At 50.7% G+C, this 24859-nt stretch overlaps 1 protein-coding gene across 3 annotated transcripts in view; it reads right to left on the bottom strand.

Moving 5' to 3' along the window:
• Nucleotides 1-24859, bottom strand: part of LOC148096516 (semaphorin-6D-like) — a 105362-nt gene that overhangs the window by 42739 nt on the left and 37764 nt on the right. For all 3 annotated transcript variants that reach the window (XM_087834497.1, XM_087834499.1, XM_087834498.1), the window contains 6 exons: nt 11517-11620; nt 5507-5721; nt 5135-5249; nt 4076-4133; nt 2369-2425; nt 2191-2292 (listed from right to left, as the gene is read on the bottom strand). In XM_087834497.1, coding sequence (XP_087690623.1) covers nt 2191-2292; nt 2369-2425; nt 4076-4133; nt 5135-5249; nt 5507-5651 — 477 coding nt within the window. In that variant the 5' untranslated portion in view covers nt 5652-5721; nt 11517-11620. The remainder of the gene's footprint in view (nt 1-2190; nt 2293-2368; nt 2426-4075; nt 4134-5134; nt 5250-5506; nt 5722-11516; nt 11621-24859) is intronic.

The following is a 24859-nucleotide window of genomic DNA, read 5'->3' as shown; positions in this document are numbered from 1 at the left end:
CATTGTGCCAACCAAACCAGACACCCAAGCGCCCGACATTGTGCCAACCCCACCCGACACCCAAGCGCCCGACATTGTTCCAACCCCACCCGACACCCAAGCGCCCGACATTGTGCCAACCCCACCCGACACCCAAGCGCCCGACATTGTGCCAACCCCACCCGACACCCAAGCGCCCGACATTGTGCCAACCCCACCCGACACCCAAGCGCCCGACATTGTGCCAACCCCACCCGACACCCAAGCGCCCGACATTGTGCCAACCCCACCCGACACCCAAGCGCCCGACATTGTGCCAACCAAACCCGACACCCAAGCGCCCGACATTGTGCCAACCCCACCCGACACCCAAGCGCCCGACATTGTTCCAACCAAACCCGACACCCAAGCGCCCGACATTGTTCCAACCCCACCCGACACCCAAGCGCCCGACATTGTGCCAACCCCACCCGACACCCAAGCGCCCGACATTGTGCCAACCCCACCCGACACCCAAGCGCCCGACATTGTGCCAACCAAACCCGACACCCAAGCGCCCGACATTGTGCCAACCCCACCCGACACCCAAGCGCCCGACATTGTTCCAACCAAACCCGACACCCAAGCGCCCGACATTGTGCCAACCCCACCCGACACCCAAGCGCCCGACATTGTTCCAACCAAACCCGACACCCAAGCGCCCGACATTGTGCCAACCCCACCCGACACCCAAGCGCCCGACATTGTTCCAACCCCACCCGACACCCAAGCGCCCGACATTGTGCCAACCCCACCCGACACCCAAGCGCCCGACATTGTGCCAACCAAACCAGACACCCAAGCGCCCGACATTGTGCCAACCCCACCCGACACCCAAGCGCCCGACATTGTGCCAACCCCACCCGACACCCAAGCGCCCGACATTGTGCCAACCCCACCCGACACCCAAGCGCCCGACATTGTTCCAACCCCACCCGACACCCAAGCGCCCGACATTGTGCCAACCCCACCCGACACCCAAGCGCCCGACATTGTGCCAACCCCACCCGACACCCAAGCGCCCGACATTGTGCCAACCAAACCCGACACCCAAGCGCCCGACATTGTGCCAACCCCACCCGACACCCAAGCGCCCGACATTGTGCCAACCCCACCCGACACCCAAGCGCCCGACATTGTGCCAACCAAACCCGACACCCAAGCGCCCGACATTGTGCCAACCCCACCCGACACCCAAGCGCCCGACATTGTGCCAACCCCACCCGACACCCAAGCGCCCGACATTGTGCCAACCCCACCCGACACCCAAGCGCCCGACATTGTGCCAACCCCACCCGACACCCAAGCGCCCGACATTGTGCCAACCCCACCCGACATCCACGAGACATAAAACAGCTCGACATCCAAGCGCCCGACATCGTGCAACCCCACCCGACATCCACCCGCTCAGTGATTCCACACTTGAACCTAGAGGCTGATATGAGCCCACTGAGCTGTGACCTCACAGAGAGCTCGCAGCCATAGCCCCTCCCCCTCATAGTTTAGACATATTTTGTATTTTAAGAACTTTCAGAGCTGTTCCTGCTCTTACGGCTCACACAGCTCTACTCTGAGGACTTTCATCCCACACTAAAGTAATTATGTAGTAGATCAAAGTTGCTGTTTTTTGACTGTCTGCTTTAGAAATCTGTTTTTTAAAGTGGATCAACAGCGGGGGACAAACAACAACTTTCTGTTTGAAATTTACAGGACAGTCTGGCCACCGAGCGAGCAGAACGTTTATTTCTTCACTGCAGAGTTTCTTCATCATGTAGGAAACACAGAAACGGCTGGTCTGGTCCAGTGAAGGTCAAAGTGGGCTGTCCATGTAAAGTGGGTTTGATGTCCGTGCAGTATTGTGTGAAAGGATCCGGTGAACACGTCTCATTGGGATGACTTTAATTCAGCCCTCAAACACTCACAAGAAAAAGCTGAAGAGGGGAAAAATGAGCTTGCCTTTAATGATCGACTGTCTCATAATCCACACGCAGCCAAATACGTAAAGAAAATTAATAAAATTAAAGTCTAATTAAGTGCGCGCTCTCTGGGCTGGAGGAACTGCGACACGCTGCAGTGTAAAAGCTATCGAATTTAATATTGAGCTGCAGAAGGAGACACAACGCAGCTGTGAGTTCTTTAAAGCCCCCTCCACGAGCGCGCCCTGAAGCTCACCTTGTAGTTTCGGCAGGTCGGGTTGAAGGCGTTGGTCCCGCAGGCAAACAGCGTCTCGTCGTTTCGAGGCACCAACACCTTCACGTAGTTGTAGCACTCGTCCTGGAACACAAAGGCAGAGTTAGAACTGTGAGGAAAGCTGACGGAGCTGCAGAAGCAGAGGTGGAGGTGAACTCACGCTGTTCTTCCCTCTGACCGTGCACTTGCTGACGTCGTTGGACTTCCACGTCAGCTTCTGAAACAGGAAGAGCAAAGTGAGGGCGTGATTTCCTCAGCATGTGGGGGACAGAGGTTTGATTAGACGTGAACGAGGAGGCGGAGCAACAGCTCACACACACAACCTCCGTCTCAACCCCAACACCAAACAGCCACCTTTTCACGCTCTCCATCAGCACCGACGTTCTACGCCTGAGACCTGCTAAAATAACCCAGCATGCTTCATTCTCAGCTGCTGAGTCATCGCGACCTATTTGGGCTGATTTGGGTTTTAAAATAGAAACAGGACGCCTCAGCGTGCAGCCTCGCAGCGAGCACCATTTCACTCACGCTCAGCGTGCATCAGAGGCAGCGTCAACAGGTCTGATACCACGCCAGAAAATGTAAACACGCCTACAGATAACCTCGACAGACAAAAGCCCAGCCTGCAGCTTGAAAGAGGCGGGGCTACAGCGCCTGTAAAGCGTATTGACCCTTTTATTCATGTTGGATTTAAAGAAATGGGATTAGATCCCAGCGGGATACAGATTATTCCCGTCTCTCCCCTAAAAGAACAGATGTGGGCGCCGTGGTAAAACGTGCTAAACCCGACGAGAACACGAGGCCATAATTGCAGATTAAAGCGCACACAGACCAGCGTGGTCCTCGCCGTGCCGCTCAGGTCGGAGCACTGATAACGAGAGTAACAGCTCACATCAAAGAGCTGCCGCCGCCCGCCGTCCCACAATGCACCGGGAGGCCCATTACCGCGAGGAGCCCCCGTAACCTCTTCTCTTTGATCAGGAGGACGTGTGCAGATCAAAGGAAGCGCGGCCTTTGTGCGTCACGCACAGTGTTGTTGTGCGCGCTGATATTTACAGCGAGCACCGTGAGCAGACGCCCACTCGCTCAGCAGCAGGTCCACGCAGACACCCGTCAGCACCACAGGCTGCAGCGAGCAGCGCGGCACGCTGACATCATCGCTGACGGAGGAGAAGGAAACATCTCCGGTTTCTGTCTGCCCAACAGAACAGGAGCATCTCTCACCTCCACCTGGCTCCTCTCTCACGCTGGAGGACATTTTGGCGTCCAGGTGGAGGGTTATCGTGACGATAACCCTCCACCTGGACGCCAAAATGTCCAGCCTGACACTAACTTTTCTTTCTTGGCTTTTAAAACGACGAGCTGCAGCGACGGGAGGAGGAGGGAGCTCGAAGCAGAACATTTTTCTGGACCAGTTCACTCTTTTTGTTTCACACGACGCTGCTGGCGATGCTCTTCCACACCCACTGTGACGTGGAGTGCCACAGAGGTCTATCCTCGGTCCCCTCCCTTTAACCCTGCATGGACAGGGCCAGCTGTGACAGGGCGTCCAGCGTGGTGACGTGCACTGAACCCCACGCTCTGACGTGATGTTGTGATGTGACGCACGTGTAAGAACCTCCTTTAGCTTCTAGGAATCCTGTCAGCGAGCTGCTCCGAGGTCGGCTCAGCTTCCACAGCCTCGGTCCGATGTCTTACACCTCAAACACACCTCACAGCTCCGACTGCCTTCACGTGCACTCACAGATCGTTGCATTTGTCTCTGAACATTTTATCCTAAGACTGCGTGTGAGGAACGCTCGGCGGCGACACCCTGACAACCCCACGCAGCCATGCCGTTGTGTGTTTACCGAGCGATCGCACTCACCAGCTGTGGGACGAACTCCCCCGAAGCCGTCGTCAGGTTGACTGCGAACACGTGATCCCTGCGGAGGTCAAAGCACAGAGTCAGCCTCAGCGATGATGCACTTCCTATCAGGAACACTGACAGCTGTTCATTATTGATTTTGCTGTTGATTCTGTTTCTGATAAAACATATTCAGTGATGAAGTCTCGACCGCTCTCAGGCCCTCTTCAAAGACTCGCCCCAGATCCTTGCGTGCTCGCCGTGTCCTAAAAACACGGATCCTCATGTATGTGCTCTGCCCCACGGTGAGGGATCTTAACAATACTCAAGCTCCAAAGGGCTATTGTGATACTCCAAAAAACTGACGTAAGAACTTCTGTCGCACTTTCTACAAAGACCTGCTGCGTGGCACAAAGTCCTCGTGACTTCATGGCTGAATGTTTTAATGAGCAAACTAACAGCGAAGCTAAACGTCAGCCGGGCAGGCTGGAACCATCCGGAGGCCAAAGTACGTCCGATGGTCACTTCCTGTTTCCAGAAATATTCATTCTGCTGTTTATGTGACAAACGGGAACCAAGATCCTCTCAGAGTGCAGCAGGAAACACTGGCAGACGTTCACCTGGGTAAAGGTACGTTCATGGTCACGAGTCATTCCTGACTGTTGCTCTCTGAGCTGGATTTGATTTTCAGGATCAACAATAAAACCAGTTTATGGACAGAAAACGTGAAAAATGTCTCTTTGATTTCCAGCCTCAGGTTTAAACTGACAGGAACATCAAATCATCATTTAAAGAGACTAAAACGATTTAGAGCCAATAGGAACACTTTGATGTTCACGTTGAGCCAGCTGACGACTCACTGCTGCAGTGCAGCGTGCAGCTACGGGAAACTCGCTATCGTTCTTGGGATATTTATGCTGCATTATGTCAATAAAGCAGAGCCTGTGGGCGTGTCCAGACGGCAAAATCATCTTTGATGATGTCACTAAAAACATGTATGTCCTCACAGGTCACGTTTACTAGTTTACTGCTGAAAACACACAAGTGTGCGTGCATGTGCGTGCGTGCGTGCGTGCCGACCTCGCTGCGATGTACAGCACGTGGTTGATCCGTAGCATCCTCTGGAAGTCCAGCCCCAGCCTCAGCGTGTCGTTGTCCTGCAGCAAACCCTGAAACCCCGGGTACTGAAAGGACTCTGTAAACGCACAAAAACATGAACGTGTGTGTGTGTGTGTGTGTGTGTGTGTGTGTGTGTGTGTGTGTGTGTGTGTGTGTGTGTGTGTGTGTGTGTGGAGAGCATGCTCACAAATGTGGGTGTGGTCAGTTAAATCAGAACAAACAGGAACACAGCAGAGATAAATTGTCTCCGTCCAATCAGATGAAGGAACGGTTGCTATAGCGATGTGAAACGACCACAGCGGGACGACATCATCACCATCGCGCGATACTCACGCTCAGAGCTGACCACGCTGATCGGCTCCAGGTCTTTGGGGAAGGGCGTGGTTGAAGCTGACTCAGCCGGCAACCAGGAAGTGAGCAGCAGCAGCAGCAGCAGGGTTGGGGGTCGCCATGGCGACAGCCAACAGGTCAGGGCCATTGCGAGGAAAGAAATGGAAGGAGGAGGGGGCGGTGGGACGGTGATGTCAGCAGGTCATGGCGGACGTCAGCTGTCAGGAGAAAGACACAGAAAGAGGTGAAGGTTAGACAGAGAGGTCAGAGTTCACCGTCTTAGGAGCTCTTCTATGTTGTGCCATGGAACAACATAGAAGAGCAAAGAAGGCAGTTCAAAAAAGCCCCCTCCGACAGCCAAACCCATCTGCTCTCTGATTGGATAGTTACATTTGTGATTGACATGACATTGACCAATCAGATGAAAGGAAGAAAAATAGGGTCAAAAGTCGTACTTGTAACTTGCAGGGTTTTTTTTGGCTAAGTCCACACACAAATCTTTTTTACAAGTACAAAATATTTATGACCACATTTTGAGCCCATACTAATGTTCACATGTTGGACAGAGAGGACAGATGGTTTGAAAGAGGAGTGAAAGAAGCATCTATGTCCACTGTGAGCGACCATCTTTGAACAGAGGCGGTGGTTTACGACACCAACTTCCCAGACGCCTTAACGCCCACTCACATCCTGGGCCATCTGACCTCAGGAATCACATGATAGGGTGGGGCCAGGTTTCACAATGAGCTCACCTGAAACCCTGGCTGATTGTGGCTGATCTACCTAATCATGTGACTAGAGGATCATCAGGCGGTCCTTTTGTCCCTCGTTGGGGGGAAACTCCCACTAGGTTTAAATCTGGGACTCTCCACCATTTGACCTTAGAACTGAAGAAGCTTCTCGGATGAAGGTGAAACGTCTTCAAGCAACTTAAAGAAGTCCAGACGCTTTTCTTTGCAAGCTCCTTAGACTACGATGACCTGGATGACTGAGAACCTTCACAGACACCTGTCAGAGTTCACCGCTCTTCAGCCACATCTATAAATCCTGAGGATTAGCATATCACTCAGCCGTTAGCCGCGCAGTCACCCGACGGGCGTCAAACCTGCGATCGATTCTGGCCGTCAGCACATTAACACAGAGCACTCATAGCTGCACAGGTGTGCCGTGTTCACACCACCCACACCTGCACGGACACAGGGACCAGTCCAGAGTCAGTGCACTGTTGCCTGCTCGTTTGTTGACTTGTTATCAGGCGCTGTAATGTTCAGTCGTTAGCAGAGCGCCCAGCGAGGCTGCATGAGCAGTAACTCCAACCTTCTCTGTTCCTTTTCTCCTCCGCTGCTTCGTGGACAGCGGTTCGTCTGCGTCTGAAACAAGCTGTTTTAGCCCCTCCCCTTTAACAGCTTGCTTCTGATTGGGTTCCCTTGTAAACAGCAGGTTTGACCAGTAGGTGGGCGGAGCTTTTCTGTCCTCACCAGGATATTCCCTCTCTGTGACATCACACAGCTCCCAGAGTATTCTGTTATTTTTTATTATCCACCTGTCCACCTGTATGCTCACGACCGATCAAACACTGCAGCAGATATTTTTCTGTGTTTTTAATTCAGATAACAGGAGCATCTGTTCTCTGATGTTCTCTGATGTTCTCTGATGTTCTCTGATCTCCTGAAGGCCCCACAGTCCCACTGTGTGTGTGAGTGCCTGTTTACATACGGTTGTGGGGACCAACAGTCACTAATGAGGACAAAAATGCTCGTCCTCATGAGTTTGAAGACATTTTTTAGACTCAAAATGTGGTTTTAGTGTCAGGGTTACAGCTAGGCTCAGGGTTATGGTAAGCAGCAAGAAAGCAGTATGTCAATTAGATGTCCTCACTAAGACATAAAAACGAGAATGTGTGTGTTTGTGTGCTGCAGGTCAATAGGAGCTGATGTTGCCGAGGGCGCCCCCTGTAGGCAAGCCCCTCCTCAGCTCGCTGGTGTCACAGTGAGCGAGCATGAAGGTGAACGCTCTCCTCTCCCTCACCTCACACCTGACAAATGAAAGGTGGAGGAGGCGGTCCCAGAGGTGACGAGTCCACTCCTCCTCCTCTTTATTCGCTGGCCTAGAAATGGAGGAGAGTGAAGGAGGCGTCACTCCCTCCTCCAGTTTTGGATCTGAAAATATCACTTTTCTTCCTCCTCATCAGACACATGATGGAGGCCGCTGGTGCCAACACCTTCCTCCTCTCCATTACAAGGTGTGAGGAGGAGGCAGGCGGTGGAACGCGGAGGAGTCTGAGCATGCCCACAAACTGCTCCCCGAGGAGCGAGCGCGTCGCCATGGTCACATACGGCTCACCGTTTCTGGTCATTTCCAACATGGCTGCCATGTAATCAGCCCTGATCTGAGGAAAGCTGATAGAATGATCACTGCGTGCATTAGTGCTTCGAGCACCAGGCCACGCCCCCCACATGCTGCAGGATGACAGGCTGAGACAGGAGGAGGTGGCGACCTGCAGCCGGGAGCGCCGGTGATGAAACGGGTTCAACTGACCAATCAGATTCACGTTCAGTCAGAGATCGGAGCTCAGAGCAGCCAATCCAAAGTCAGGAACTCTGAGGCACGACAACCCAAAACCACGACGCAGGACAGACGTGTGCGACTGCAGAGGACGGCGATGTGTTCAGGGACCTGTGCATCACAGGGGACACATCAGCTCCAACACAAGCACTGTTGCTACAGACATGTGGCGAGAGCGGCTCGCTGCTACAGTGAAAACACCAGCAGCTGATCCAGACGTTATCCTCCGCCCTGCACTACAGGCAGCTGCATCAAACACATCCACACGCATGTATTCTGGCACCATCAGCCCTACACGATCACACGAACAGGCATTTCCTCTGAAATCAACACGAGTCAAACAGCAGCAGGTAAAAAAGCTCAACATCACAAAAGATCAAAGACGTGAAGAACAGACAGGAAGTCCCAGAGTGGGAGGACGATGTGTGTCCACTCAGGACGCCGGTCATCTCTGCAGCTCTGCCCAGCTGCTTTATGGGACTGACACTTACATTAGGAGGAGCCCGGCTCAGTCTAATCTCTGGGAGCTGTACCCAGCCCAGGGGACAGCTGGGGCCAAGTAGGGGCTGGTCAATTTCAGGACTTGTCCAGGTGTGTCTTTGGGAGATGATCAGGTGTGTGTGTGTGTGTGTGTGTGTGTGTGTGTGTGATTCCTTAAATCATTAGTTTGCTGCTCAGAGACAAAGAAGCCTCATTCAGTGAGACAAGCCTGAGACACATGGCCTGGTCTAATGGGGGATTAATAAAGTTTTATTTAATCTAATAATTTTGATCTCAGCCAAACTGATTTACTCAGGAACAAATAAAACACAGAAAAAAGCCCAACAATAACATTTTTAAGTTATCTAAGCGACTTATATATCATGTTTAACCTGAGGAGCAAAAGACAGCGGTGGGTCTGAAAACGATGAAGCCGGGGGTCCGCTGCTCTCGCCAGCTCGAGTGACCCTTGAACCCCCCCGGCTCGCTATCGAGCTGGTGGGTAACAGACGTCTCCGAAAACACCGGCGCAGTTTTGCAAATATGCGATATCTTGATAAACAGAGCAGATATTTGATGTTTACACAGATTCTCGCCTGAAAATATGTAAAAAGTTTATTTTGTGACCCAGAAAGATTAATAAGAGTAATTTTAAAACTCAGTAGCGGCCGCCATTGTTGGAAACCGAAACTGGCTGGACTACGCTATGAATTCTGGGATATGGTGGGCCACGAAGGACACACCCGACCCATCCTTCAAATTCGGGGAAATGAAGGACGCATTTGAAGGAGTCGACGAATTGGGACAGCCTTCGTCGCGTCGCTGTGACGTAATCGGCCTTCAAATGCGGCCTCGGGAGGAAGCAGCCGACGTTTTGGGACACAGCTACAGACTGGGAGGTCGGGTTCTGGCAGACAGCAGCTACCTGTCAGTCAGAGAGGCCACGCCCCCGTAACGATGGTGTTGAGTATTTGTGACATCCCCTAAATGTCACATGACCTCTGAGCACTGATAAACATAAACGTTCGGTCTGCTGTGGTCGCTTCCAGCGCCACATCTGTCCGTGACGCAGGACGGAAACCATGGCGGCGCGCTGTGACTGCTGGTAATTAGGCAACATTTCCTGCTGGGTGCAGGTATCAAGGAAACAGCAGCTCCTCTGTGAAGAAGCAGACAGGAGCACAAATGAGAGCTGCTTTCATCTCATCCAGTGAATCAGCCTCAGCTCATCACCATCAGCTGTGCCGCCGCCGCCGGCGCCGCCTCCAGCCGTTTAAACGCGTCGATATCGGCCAACAGGAGCCGTTTAAGGAGGACCTGCTTCTAACCCTGCACCCCCTGACTCCACAGGGCCCCTCCGTCAGGTGCTGGTCTGGACTTCACCTCCACCCGTGTGATCCAAGCCCCGTCCTGCTGTCTGGATCGTCGTCCTCGGGGCACATGACCTTTCACACTCGTGCACACTGATTTACACAAAGACCACATTCAGATCTGATCTGGTTCAGCGGCGTCCCGTCTGACTGATTACACATGGGCTGATCGATACGCCGCGGCGCTGCGAGGGAGCGAACACGCTAACGTGAACATGCCAGTGCTCCCCGACACAGCGGCGCACAGCTTCAAGTGTCCATCAGCAGCTCGCAGGCTTGTTAGTGACGCTGACACTGTGTGACGTGGGTGTTAGATCAACTTGCTCCACCCACATTAACCCCACTCTGAACACCGACGTCTGAGAGCGCTCAGACTGATGTTGGTGATGTCACAGCGCGCTGACCCGGCCTCAGATTCAGCTCGACCTTCATGACGGTCAGTGGAAGGAAGCTGATGTCATTTCTGATATTTGAACAGCAGCCAATCAGATTTTTTCACAGTTATATTTGGATTTGGTCACAGAATCCATCTTTACTTTACAGTCTGTGTTCCTCGAGTCAGCTGAGCTGTGCTGCGCTCACGGAGACAGGAGATAGGAATCAGCTGCTGACAGCTTCCTGTTTGTGCGCCCATAAATCACCAGTCAGCCGGCCCGAGCGGCGGCTCACCTCTGTGGCCCGGTGACGCAGGATGAACCATCAGAACCACCAAAGAGTTTTCAGTGAGACTGGTATCACTGGGGTGAGTGTGCGTGTGTGTGTGAGTGTGTGTGTGTGTGTCTGTGTGTAGTGAAGTACCATCCCGTAGAGCAGGGTAACTGAGAATCGTGTAAAGCAGACGATGGAGGCTGAATGGAGGTTGGTTGTTGGAGGCTCCGCCCCCTTGGGCCTGTGACTGTGTGTTGCATTAATGTACGGCGTGTGCAGCGAGCTCACAGCTAATCCACGCTGTAATCGATCTGCAGGCCTCAGATTTGGGCGGCACGGTGACACGTCTGTTAAGCTCTGTGAAATCCTGATGTCACGGCGCCTGAAATCGGCTCTTTGTGTTCTCCTCTCATTTGATGCACGCCGGGAACACGAGGGGAAGCTCGCCAAGCAGCTCCTGGCTCCGGTACAGATCTGCTTCCTATGATTTTGGAGGTGCTGGAAAGAGCCACGAGTGGCTGTTACATCCTCCATGTCTTGAACACAGATACACAAAGAGAAGCGTTTGGCATCGAGCTTCCTGCCGTCTGTGAGCGACAGGACTGGACTGATGCTTCATCTCTGCTCATCTTCATCATTACAAACAGACTGTAGATGATGATGATGACACGACGGAGGAAGGCTCTGGACTGTTTTTATAATGTTGTATATCTGTTGGTGGACCGCAGACACACCGTGTGACGTGAATCATGAAAACTGTCACATGCGAGTTTCATGTGATGAAGCTGCATGCAGAGGACTGACAGTCACAGAGCTCTGATTAAATGAAAGGCTGCAAATGTGAGCAGACACTTAGAGCTCAGCACTGAGTCAGCCTGTCGCATGATTGGCTGGCAGCAAGCGAGCTTCAGAGGAACATTAGCGTGGTTCTGAAGGGTGACCATACTTACATCTTTACAGAGTGAAAATCTGCTGCGACGGACAGGTGAAGCCTCTGGATGCTCAAGTGACAGCAGCAGAAGTCAGGAGGCGGGGGTGCACCCCCTCAGACGTCCTGCAACAGCAAAACGATAAAGTTTAAAAGGACCAAAACATTTGTGCTTCAAGCTTTGAGCAAACATGACGAGCTGCTTTTAACAGTCTCTGTGGTGTTTTGATTGCTGACGCCTCATCAGGACGGAGCTTTGGCTGTGTACCATGGACCAGCCCAACATATCAACCAATCACAAGAGAGGAAAGTGAACCACAGCTTAATGACCAATCAGTGCAGCTTGCTGTATGAAGACATCCTGACATTAAAATTATTGCCAGCTTGGAATAAAAACACTCACAAACACTTTCCTGAAACCTGCAGGTCAACACACAAAGTACCTGCAACACACCAACAACACGCCTGCAACACAACTGAACACACGTGCAACACCTGTCACACAACAAAAACACACGAGAGACACGCCTGCAACACACCTGTCAAATGACTGCAGCACACCAACAACACGCCTGCAACACAACTGAAACACACGTGCAACATGTCGACAACGCACTTGTAATGCACCTCCAACACATGTTGAACACACCAACAACACATGTGCAACACAACTGAAACAACCCAGGAACACGCCTGCAACACATGTTAATCAAACCAGCAACATGCCAACAACACCCCTGCAACACACCGTAACCACACCTGCAACACACCTCTAACATGACTCCAACACAAGTGACCTGTCAAATGACTGCAGCACACCAACAACACGCCTGCTACACGCCTGAACACACGTGCAACACCTGTCACACGACAAAAAAACACGAGAGACACGCCTGCAACACGCCTGTCATATGACTGCAGCACACCAGAAACTCGACTGCAACACGCCTGCAACACGCCTGTCATATGACTGTAACACACCAGAAACACGACTGCAACATGCCTGTCAAATGACTGCAACACACCAACAACACGCCTGCTACACGCCTGAACACACGTGCAACACCTGTCACACGACAAAAAAACACGAGAGACACGCCTGCAACACGCCTGTCATATGACTGCAGCACACCAGAAACTCGACTGCTACACGCCTGAAACACACCTGTCAAATGACTGTAACACACCAGAAACACGACTGCAACATGCCTGTCAAATGACTGCAACACACCAACAACACGCCTGCAACACGCCTGCAACACGCCTGTCAAATGACTGCAACACACCAACAACACGCCTGCTACACGCCTGCAACATGACTGAAACACCCCAGAAACACGCCTGCAACACGTCTGTCATACGACTGAAACACGACTGCAACACGCCTGAAACACACCTGCAACACACCTCTAACATGACTCCAACACAAGTGAAGCACACCGGCAACACACCTGTCACACGACAAAAAAACACGAGACACGCCTGCAACACGCCTGTCATATGACTGCAGCACACCAGAAACTCGACTGCAACACGCCTGCAACACACCTGTCACAAGGCTGAAATACCCCAGAAACACGCCTGCAACATGCCTGTCATATGACTGCAACACCCCATAAACACGCCTGCAACACGACTGAAACACACCAGAAACACGTCGGCAACACGCCTGTCAAATGACTGCAACACACCAACAAAACGCCTGCTACACGCCTGAAACACGCCTGCAACACACCGTAACCACACCTGCAACACACCTCTAACATGACTCCAACACAAGTGACCTGTCAAATGACTGCAGCACACCAGAAACAACTGCAACACGCCTGCAACACACCTGTCAAATGACTGCAGCACACCAGAAACAACTGCAACACGCCTGCAACACACCTGTCAAATGACTGCAACACACCAACAACACGCCTGCTACACGCCTGAAACACGCCTGCAACACGTCTGCAACACAACTGAAACACACGTGCAACATGTCGACAACGCACTTGTAATACACCTCCAACACATCTTGAACACACCAACAACACAACAACAACTGAAACACGCCTGCAACATGCCTGCAACATGACTGAAACACCCCAGAAACACGCCTGCAACATGCCTGCAACATGCCTGCAACATGACTGAAACACCCCAGAAACACGCCTGCAACATACCAGATACACGACTGCAACACGCCTGCAACATGACTGAAACACCCCTGAAACACGCCTGCAACACACCAGAAACACGACTGCAACACGCCTGCAACATGACTGAAACACCCCAGAAACACGCCTGCAACACGTCTGTCATACGACTGAAACACCCCAGAAACACGCCTGCAACATGCCTGAAACACATCTGCAACACGACTGAAACACATCTGCAACACACCAGAAACACGACTGCAACACGCCTGCTACACGCCTGAAACATGCCTGCAACACCCCAGAAACACTACTGCAACACGCCTGAAACACCCCAGAAACACTACTGCAACACGCCTGCAACATGACTGAAACACCCCAGAAACACGACTGAAACACCCCAGAAACACGACTGAAACACCCCAGAAACACGCCTGAAACACGCCTGTCATACGACTGAAACACACCAGAAACACGACTGCAACACACCAGAAACACGACTGCAACACACCAGAAACACGACTGCAACACACCAGAAACACGACTGCAACACACCAGAAACACGACTGCAACACGTCTGCAACACGCCTGCCATATGACTGCAACACACCAGAAACACGACTGCAACACACCAGAAACACGACTGCAACACGTCTGCAACACGCCTGCCATATGACTGCAACACGCCTGCCATATGACTGCAACACGCCTGCCATATGACTGCAACACGCCTGTCATATGACTGCAACACACCAGAAACACGACTGCAACACGCCTGCAACATGACTGCAACACACCAGAAACACGACTGCAACACGCCTGCAACATGACTGCAACACATCAGAAACATATCACCTTTTAGCTGAATCAGTGGAGTACTCTTTAACACTAACAAGCAATTTATGTATATAGCACTTTCAAGTTCTGTACACTTGATACATTAAACAAGTAAAAAAAGAAATAATATAAATAGAGGGAAAATATTTTTAAAAATAAGATGATAATTTAAATAATATTTAAAACAATAGAATTGGCACAAATATCAAAAACAATAATAAAATGGTATAAAATGATAATTAGAATTACATTTAAAACAATAAAATCAGGGTCAGACTGTGTCATAAGCCAAGGAGTAAAAATGGGTTTTAAGACGTGTTTTAAACGTGGACAGTGAAGGGGCCTCTCTAATGTGCTGGGCAGAGAAGGCCCCGCCCCCTCTGAGCTTCCTCTTGGACCTGGGTACCTCCAGGAGCAGCTTGTCAGCTGACCTGAGAGACCTGGGGGGTGAGTAAGGACGAAGAAGCTCAGAGAGGTAAGTTGGGGCAAGACCGTTTAAGCATTTAAAAACAAACATGAGAATTTTAAATGAACTGTGTTCACACCGAACGCGATAAATCACAAAACATAAATCTTACATAAAACATTTTGTAATTACACAGGCAGCCAATGGAGTGAAGCCAGGATGTGCTTCTGGTTAAAAGTCGTGCAGCAGCATTTTGGACCAGCTGCAGACGAGAGAGAAGATGCTGACTAACTCCACAATACAGCACATTACAGTAATCCAAACGAGATGGAATAAAAGCGTGGGTTACTGTTTCAAAATGCGGCTGAGATAAAATAGGTCTTATCTTTGCCAAACGCCTTAAATGATAAAAACTGGACTTGACAGTAGCCCTAATTTGACTGTCTAATTTAAAATCACTGTCCATCTTAAAACCCAGGTTAGTAACAACAGATTTAAAATACTGCCAGGGGTCCCAAATCAATAGCGGAGCGTTCACATGGTCCACTGGGACCAAACAGAATCACCTCAGTTATTCTTGAATTACATCTTAGAAAGTTCAGGGACATCGGAGATTTAATGTCTTCTAGAGATGCTAGAAGTGGCTTAATAGCAGTGGAAGGATACTCCATGCCTTCTGAGGATGGTTCCCAGGGGCTGTAAATATAATGAAGAAAGCAGAGGTCCTAAAATTGAGCCCTGCGGGACCCCAGACTGACAGGCGGCAGAGGAGGACTCATGCCCTAAAAGGTTAACACTAATAGTTCTGTCAGAAAGATCAGACCTAAACCATTTCAAAGCCACGAATGCCTGCAAGATGGTGCAAGTGAGTCAGTAAAATGTTGTGGTCTACAGTGTCAAAGGCAGCTGTTAGGACAAGAAGGACAAGAACAACATGATTACCAGAGTCACAGGAAAGGAGGATATCATTAAAAACCTTTAAGAGTGCTGACTCCGTTTTTAAAACCTGATTGGAAAACCTCTGGGACACCATTCTCCTTTGGTTGCAACCTTCTCAATGAAAACACGTAAAAACATTAGTTTACGAGAGGCCTCCAAACAGCCACTTTGTGGAGCATTCAAGTCAATAGAGTTAAATAACACACGTGGATTGTGATTGTTGGAGGAAATGATCTTAGAGAAATATTTTCTTTTTGCCTCTTTGACCGTATCCTGATAGAGACACCAGCAGTTTGTCCCTCTTCCATCTGCGTTCAGCTCTACGACACTCCCTCCTCACAGCCCGAGTGGCGTCGTTAAACCAAGGGTCAGTTTTAGCCTCGGGCTGCCTGGTTATTAATGGTGCCACAGAGTCCAGAGTGTGCGACAGGACCAGGTCCAGTGTGTGTCCGTGTTCATGTGTGGGACCAGGTACCTGACCGGATTAAAAGATCAATGAGGCTTAAAAACTCCTCCACCAGAGGTTTGTCCGGACAGCAGACATGGATATTAAACCCCCACAATAAGAACGTAGTTGGGCATATGATTAATGGTGCTGCGTGTGACGGGCTTTAAGGCTCAGCTCAGATTTAGACAGAGGAAGATGAAGACAGAGGCCGAGAGCTAAAGTTCAGCCACTGTTTTTGTCCAGATTTGGATTTCAAAGGATTTGATTCTAGGACATTCCCAGCTGGAGGAATGCAGTCAGGGTTTAAGGAGGAAGTTTGAAGGCAAACTCTGGACGCAGTAACACGATTAAAGGAAGCTCCTCGTGTAAAACAAAGAGGCTCCCCTGGTGCCGCTCAGCGAGCATCTGCAGCTGATTGGATTTGTTCAGGATCGATCCTCTGGAGGATTCTGCTCTCGGCTGGTGGCGCGAGTCCAGATCGAAGGAAATCTTATCAGCTGCCATTAGGCCCGAGGCCCATCGCTCGGCTCGTTTCATTCACAGAGAAATAAAACCGTGGGGCAGGAGGAGGAGCTGTGGATGAACAGAGCTGGTTTCTCAGGAAGAGGAACTCACACAGCGAGCGACTGCCTGCTCACAAAGAAAAGTGTCCGTGCTCGTTAGCAGAAGTTCTGCACGAGCTACCTTCACCTAACGAGCTAACAGGAGCCATTAGTGGGCTCCAATTAGAGGAATCCCTCCTAACGAGGTCAGACAGATCAATAGCACAGGGAGAGGAGTCGCGTATCAACACCTCTGCAGGCGTCCAGTCTCACTCCTAGCCTGCTGGTTACCACGGTTACCAACATGACCTCTGACACTGACGGTGATCAACAATTCCTCGCAGCTCGTCGTCCCATCTGTGCAGCGAAGTCATCTTTAACATCACGCATCTGAAACCTGTAGCTCCACCAGGTGTGGAGGAAGGTGAGGGAGGTGGGTCATGTGACACAAACAGAAACAGACTGAGCCCATCAGACCTCAGCGCACACGCCCAGACTGGGGTCAGAGGTCACTGATGGTCACGCGTGCAGAACGCCTCAGACTGAGGCTGCTGCACTGTGACTGCTCTGGTTCGAGCAGGTTGCCTTGGTCACCTGAAGGAAGGCGACTTCTCTGCATCTCTACGTCTCTCTGACCTGCGACCCATCAGTTACCATAGCAACCTCACAGTGGGTGTCGGTGCTGTACGCCTGTTATAGCACACGAGTAACCATCGCGAACCTCCACCGATCACCCACCAGCTGGTCGGAGAACATCTGTGAGGCTGTGGCACCGCTTCAGGAGAAGTGTTGGCACAAAGGAGTCTGCTGAACGTTAGTCCCCGCCCCCACCACGGCCCGTGACCTCGACAGCTCGACTGGCCTCCTCGTTCACACGCTTCACCTGCCTTTACACCACCCAGCTGTCCATCTATCCAGTCATCCACCTATCCGTCCATTCATCGACACATCCACCCAGACATCCACTGCGAGCTCGCTGAGATCTTCTGATCTTCAAACAGACTGATCAATAATCAATACCTGCTGCTGTAAACAGGCGCTCTGATTGGCTGCGGTCAGTGTCCTCTGAGCTTTGTTTTCATGTTTGCTGCTTTGTTCCAGTTTCAGTCGTTCAGCAGATTAATCCTCTCAGCAACAAATCTGATCCTCATCATCCTCATCCCCATCTCACGCACACACAGACACACACACACACACACAGACACACACGCAGACACACACACACACACACACACACACACGCAGACACACACACACACAGACACACACAGACACACACGCACGCACACACACATGCACACAGACACACACACGCACACACACACAGACACACACACGCACACACACACAGACACACACACACGCACGCACGCACACACACAGACACACACACACACACACAGACACACACACACACACACACACAGACACACACACACGCACGCACGCACACACACAGACACACACACGCACACACACACAGACACACACGCAGACACACACACAGACACACACGCAGACACACACGCAGACACACACACACACACACACGCACGCACACACACAGACACACACACGCAGACACACACACACACACACACACACGCACACACACAGACACACACGCCTGTCCGACTCTAATCCCACATGTGATCGTTTGCTGAGGTTAATCCTCGCGTCTGCCGTCCACTCTGATGGATTTACTTTCATCCCTGTGTTGACGTCTCATTACTTCCTCATGCTCCTCCTCTAAGTCCCGCCTCTCTCCTGATGACATCGGTACCGTTTTACTATGTTGCTCAGGTGAGTCTTTAACGCGGGGCACGTTTAGCTTCATGTCTGTGATTTGTCTCAGCAGTTACACTACAACATGTTTCAGGCACCGCCACCGCTACATCATCTAAGACCTTCCAAAAACCTTCAAACAGGGGGCGGAGTCAGCCATCAGAAAGGAGGATCCCACAGACCAGTTCCTGTTTTCCTCTGAACACCAACACTGACATTCTTTATCATGAGAGGTGATTTGTCTTATCAGCAGCATTCACGAGCTGGTCTGAGCTAGTTAGCCACAGGCTAACATAACATTAGCCACAGTAACCAAGGCGACCATGACAAACACGCCGGTTACAACTATCCTCAGTCTCAGACCTGTAAACCTGTCAGCCTGGTGAATACAGGCGTTTTAAACAAGCTAACAAAGCCAGAGTGGCTAAAGCTAAAGCTAGCCTAGCCACGAGCCTCGGTATGAGCAACGGATCAAAGCAGCGAGGAGGAAGACAACAGAGAGCAGTGAGGAAGGCTGGATGTCCTGCTGAAGGTACCGACCTGCTGGTTGATAACACGCACGCACAAACACACCCTGGGCACGAACATCAGAGCACACCTGAGCTCGGTCCGTGCCGCCAACCTCACAGTTTTCTCACATCAGCCTCAATCCAACGACACGCTGCACACCTGGCTGTCCCTCACCTGCACACAGGTGTGGGCGTACCTGCAGCAGTCAGTGAGACGGTGTGTTTGTAGTAACGCTGAACATTAGGGCAGAGGACCAGGTGGTGCTGCATTTGCTGCAATCAAACATGCACTTCCTGTTTCTCACGACACAGAAAAGGGCGCACAGGTACGCACTCCTAAGCTGCTGCAAGCTCATTTTCAGTGCTGCGTTTCATTCAAAGGTCAAAGTTCAAGTCACAGGAAGGAACATGGAGCACAAACACACAGAGGTCAGAGGTCAGAGCTGGAGAAAAGCGTCACCAGCAACAAACGACATCAACTTAATTGAGCTTCCTCCTGAGGCCAGCAGGTCAAACAATTACCAACATGGCAGCTTACCGCCGTCCGTGGGGGAGGGAGAGCGCCCAGCTGGTCATGTGATTGGTCAGCGGGCTCTGATATTACTGCAGCTACAAAGGAGGGGGTCGGGGAAACGCTTTTATTTTTAGATCAATCACTGATTGGACAGCAGGACCTTTGCCCACGTGACCCTTGACCTCAGTCCACTAAGACAACAGGTCAACTGGGACGCCTCGCTTTCTAACAGAGACGCCAAACAACCACAGTGGACGCCGGAGACACAGACGGCCAGGTTTCCTGCGATCCTCGGGTCAGTGAAGCTGACACGGTCACAGAGGAGGGAGGAAGAGTATGAACAGGAAGGGATGAAGGGCGCTGATGAACACCTGGGCAGCATCAGCTGACAGAGGGTCACCTCTTCGTGTCACTGTTGTGGCGTTTCAGTAAGCGTCTCACCTGTCAGCGCCTGGCGCCGTGCGGTGCTGCACAGCGCCCCCGCCCTGCGCCCCCGCCCGGATAATGACAGTGACTAGCTCAAGAGCTCGGCCTGCAGGAGCTTTTAAATCTGCGTTAAAGCCTCTGATCTGATCCGAGCGTCGCCGCCATCTGTTGCTCGTTCCTGCGTCGCCGATCTGTCACCGGGAGCAGCGCAGAACCTGACTGTCAGCACGCCACCGCCATGTTTTACTCATTAAAGTCACAGTTTAGGGACAAATGATGCTCCGGTGTGTGATTCATGACAATGTGGAGCTTCTTTTGCTTTGTGGATGAACAACAGCTGATGCTTTCAAAGCTCTAACAGCTGATTTCTTTCCATTGAAATGATCAACAGTGATGTCACAGGAGCGATCGATGATGTCACAGTATTTTTTTATCTGGACGTACTGAAGGAAATACTCCAAAAACCGTCTAATGTCTCACATTTAAACCAATTCATTAATCAAATAATACTGATAGGAATCATAATCAGTGCCTGGAGCGACCGGTGGGCGTGTCATTGTGATTTGGTGCTGCCTCTGAACTGAGCATGCTCAGATCCCATCATCTTAAATAACAGCCTAACAGCAGCACCGTGTGGTTTTCCTCGCCGCCCGCACAGACGGGCCGGTTGGATGCGACGCCGCAGGAAAGCACACAGGCTGCTCCGCCAGACGTTTCCGTCTCTGCCGGACTGACGGGAAAGACGCCGGGAAATGGATCCAAGAGCTGAGCCGGGCGCCGAGCTGACCTCACAGGGAACGGCCGCTCACACTCACCTGTGCCACGACACGCTCCCGCCCACGTGAACACCACATGACCCGCCCACCACGACCAATATCCACTAGAGATGGACCGATCTGATATTACGTATCAGTATCGGTCTGATACTGACCCAAATTACTGGATCGGATATCGGACAGAAATAAAAGATGTAATCGATCCATTAAATATCACAAAAGCACCTCACAAAACTACGACACGGCGTAACTCGGCTCATAACCGTAGCACGTCGCAGCAGTGTGGTCACGTGATAGAGCGGCTGTGTGTGTTTGTAGCCTCAAACCAGCATTTCATCTCCGAGGAAGTTTTCCCAGAGAGAAGTAAAGCAAGTGTGTAAGTTCATCTCTGAATGTTTGTAAAGCATTCCAGCGTTAAGCTTAACAACAGATATATGGAGCGACTGCCTCTCTCTCTCTCTCTCTCTCTCCTGCTGCTACTTCAATCACCAAACTGATCAATGATCAGCTGATCGTCTCTCTTCTTTGTTTTTGTCTCACTTTGCACCAGAAAGAGGAAACCAGCGGCTGAACAACAGCAGCACGTTTAAGCTTGATCAGCTGTTGTTAGAATTTATTTAATATTATTTCTACACCAGGATCTTTTTCTACAGCTGACGTAACTGTGCAGGGGCGGAGCTAGCAAAGTTTAGCCAGGGGGGCCGATAGGGCATGAACAGGGAAAAGGGGGCACAAAGACATACTTTTCTTTCTTATTCTCATTTAAAATGTCGAGCTTTTAATAAATAATTATCTGAATCTTACACCCAAAGTTTTAATCTGATATAAAATATATAGAAGTCCATTACTGTATATAGTAACTGTTAAGTCTAATATACCCTAGTAAGCTGTAGTACTTTTTCCTTTGGGAACCATCTGTGCAGTCTGCAGTTCTGTTGATGAAAGATGTTGAATCTGTTTAATTATTCTTGAAAAATAATTTATTTCTGTGAATTTTTTCACACTGCATCAAATTAAAGTTGATTACATCGATTAAGCATCATGAGGTTAGGTTGCTTAATATTTCTGCTAAGTACTCTTTAAAACACCAGAATAGGGAGGATGGAGCAGGTTTAAGGTTATTAGATTGATCAGTTTTGCTGAACTATGACATATTTTGTTGTATTTTTCACACACAGATATAACAGAATAGCTTTAGTGTTGTTGTTTATTTAAACTTGAGTATGAACTTATACAAAATGCAGCAAGATATTAGAAAAACATTTTATTGATTAAAAACACAATCGGATTCATATCAGTATCAGACATAAAAAAGTGATATCTATCTCTAATATCCACCAATGTTTGATGTCCAAAAGAAAGTCGACTTACAGTGTAGCCACACACACACACACACAGACACACACACGTGCATGCACACAGACACACACACACAGACACACACACAGACACACACACAGACAGACACACACACACACACACACCCTCCTGCTGGCCAACATCTCTCAGACTAACAATCCTCTCGACAGCAGCGATAACAAAGACAGATCGTCTGATGACAACACTGAATGTCATCGTGTGTGTGTCTGTGTGTGTCTGTGTGTGTGTGTGTTTGTGTGTGTGTGTGTGTGTGTCTGTGTGTGTCTGTGTGTGTGTCTCTGTGTGCATGCACGTGTGTGTGTCTGTGTGTGTCTGTGTGTGTGTCTCTGTGTGCATGCACGTGTGTGTGTCTGTGTGTGTCTGTGTGTGTGTGTCTGTGTGCATGCACGTGTGTGTGTCTGTGTGTGTGTGTGCGTGTGTGTCTGTATGTGTCTGTGTGTGTGTCTCTGTGTGCATGCACGTGTGTGTGTGTCTGTGTGTCTGTGTGTGCATGCACGTGTGTGTGTCTGTGTGTGTCTGTGTGTGTGTCTTTGTGTGTCTGTGTGTGTGTCTGTGTGTCTGTGCGTGTCTGTGTGTGTGTCTGTGTGTCTCTGTGTGCATGCACGTGTGTGTGTCTGTGTGTGTCTGTGTGTGTGTCTTTGTGTGTCTGTGTGTCTGTGCGTGTGTCTGTGTGTGTGTGTCTGTGTGTGTGTGTCTGTGTGTGTCTGTGTGTGTGTGTGTGTCTGTGTTGACCACACACACACACACACAGACACACACACAGTGTGACTCACTGAGCTGTTTGCAGTAAATGACTTTGTGCTCATTTGGAGGATTCATTGTGTTTCTAAGCCTCGCCGCGTGGCGCTCACATATTCCTCTCTTTCCATCAAAATGCAAACGGAGCGGCGGCGGCTCGCTGCGGCGGCTCGCTGCAGCCCGCCTCCCTCGCTCTCGTTTTAAAGGCCAATTTATTGGATTCACAAAAAGCTCGAAATAATCACTCATTGTGAGTCTAAAAGGCTCATCACAGAGTGCAATCACCCAATAAAATAAATGTGGTTCATAATCGCCGTGGAAATGCAGGCGGCCTCACACACAAATGAAATCTCAGCACAGCGAGCGTCCTCGCAGACGCCGCCGCCCGCTGCAGATCCTTCAGTGACAGCGTTACGCCTTCGTTACTCTGCCCATGCTCACGATGCCTCGTTGGTGACCTCTGACACTGAGCGGTCACCAACAGGTGGAGCTTTTCTGGATGTAGACAAACCCATCTGACCTCGAGGTCACCTGACCTTCACCTGCGACCACACGCGTTTCCTGCTGCTCGTTGTTTAGTGTTGTTCAATCAACACTCGAATTCAAACCTCAGAGCTTCAAAGGGACGCACACCAGGCACTTTCATTCATACACAACACCAGCAGAACCAGAAGAAGAGCACTGAGCGGCGGACATTCACCCAGGTAACACAAGTGTGTGTCAGCGCACACCTGCAGGTGAACGAGGAGGTCTGTCCACGCCCACCACGAGGCAGGATCTGCTGTTAGAGCTGCAACCAGCCAGGAGACGCATCTCACTGTGTACCTCCCACTCACACACACACACACACACAGGCAATGAAGGCTACACAAAGGAGGAACAATCGCCTGCCAAACTGTGCCTACACACACACACACGTTTGTACATGTATCTCTCTGAGGACCTTTGTTGAATGAATTCATTTCTCCACCCGTTACAGCAACACCTCCCACCCCGCCCTCTGAGGCCACACTGCTGCTACACGAGCCCAGCTGCACAGATGTGCACCACAAAACAAGCCTGCAGCCAATCCCTGCGAGAACAAGAGCTGCTGTGATTGGCTGCAGAAATGAAAGGAAAGCAGCGAACAGCAGAAACATCGTGACACGCAGTCAGTCTGCAGACCACATGTGAAGCTTACAGATGATCTTCCTCTGACAGTGGACTCATCTCTGTGCTCGTCCTGCTAGACCTCAGTGCAGCGTTCGATACTGTCGACCATAATATCCTGTTAGAGCGATTAGAACATGCTGCAGGTATTACAGGTACTGTGCTGCAGTGGTTTGTATCATATCTATCTAATAGACTCCAGTTTGTGCATGTAAATGGAGAGTCCTCTTCACACACTGAGGTTAATTATGGAGTTCCACAGGGTTCAGTGCTAGGACCAATTCTGTCTGACCATCGCCCCCTGCTGACCGTCAGACAGAACGCAGGTTTCTCTGGCACCAGCTGACCTGTGACTCATCACATGTGATTAACAATGATGTTCTGGCCTCTGTGAGCCGAACAGAAACTCTCCATATTCAATGATAACTGAGACTTGAGCTTAAAGCTCGTCGTGCTTCCTCTCAGAAACAGCGAGAGGACGCAGCCCGACCCGCCTCCTCCCGTCTGATCCTCTATCTGCTCTCTTCCTGCCTCCCTCATCACTTCTGCCTCTGCTTCATCACGTTCAGCTCTGACACGAGCAGACGCTCGGCCACTCCGCAGTCAGAGCCCCCCGCCGAGCATGCTGGGATACCACGGCTGCCGTGGCAACGGAAAGACAGGCTCCGCGGGGATGAGGCTGAAGGAAGAAGCGGCAAAGACGGATTAACGTAAGACGAGGTCAGAGGAGGAGGAGGATGAGAGAAAACAGGCAGGAGAGAAGACGAGGTCA

This window comes from Neolamprologus brichardi, chromosome 22 (genome assembly GCF_056152115.1).
Source record: "Neolamprologus brichardi isolate AB-2024 chromosome 22, ASM5615211v1, whole genome shotgun sequence".
Taxonomy (NCBI): Eukaryota; Metazoa; Chordata; class Actinopteri; order Cichliformes; family Cichlidae; genus Neolamprologus; species Neolamprologus brichardi.
The sequence above is the reverse complement of the archived record's forward strand: the minus strand, read 5'-3'. Positions and strand labels throughout refer to the sequence as shown.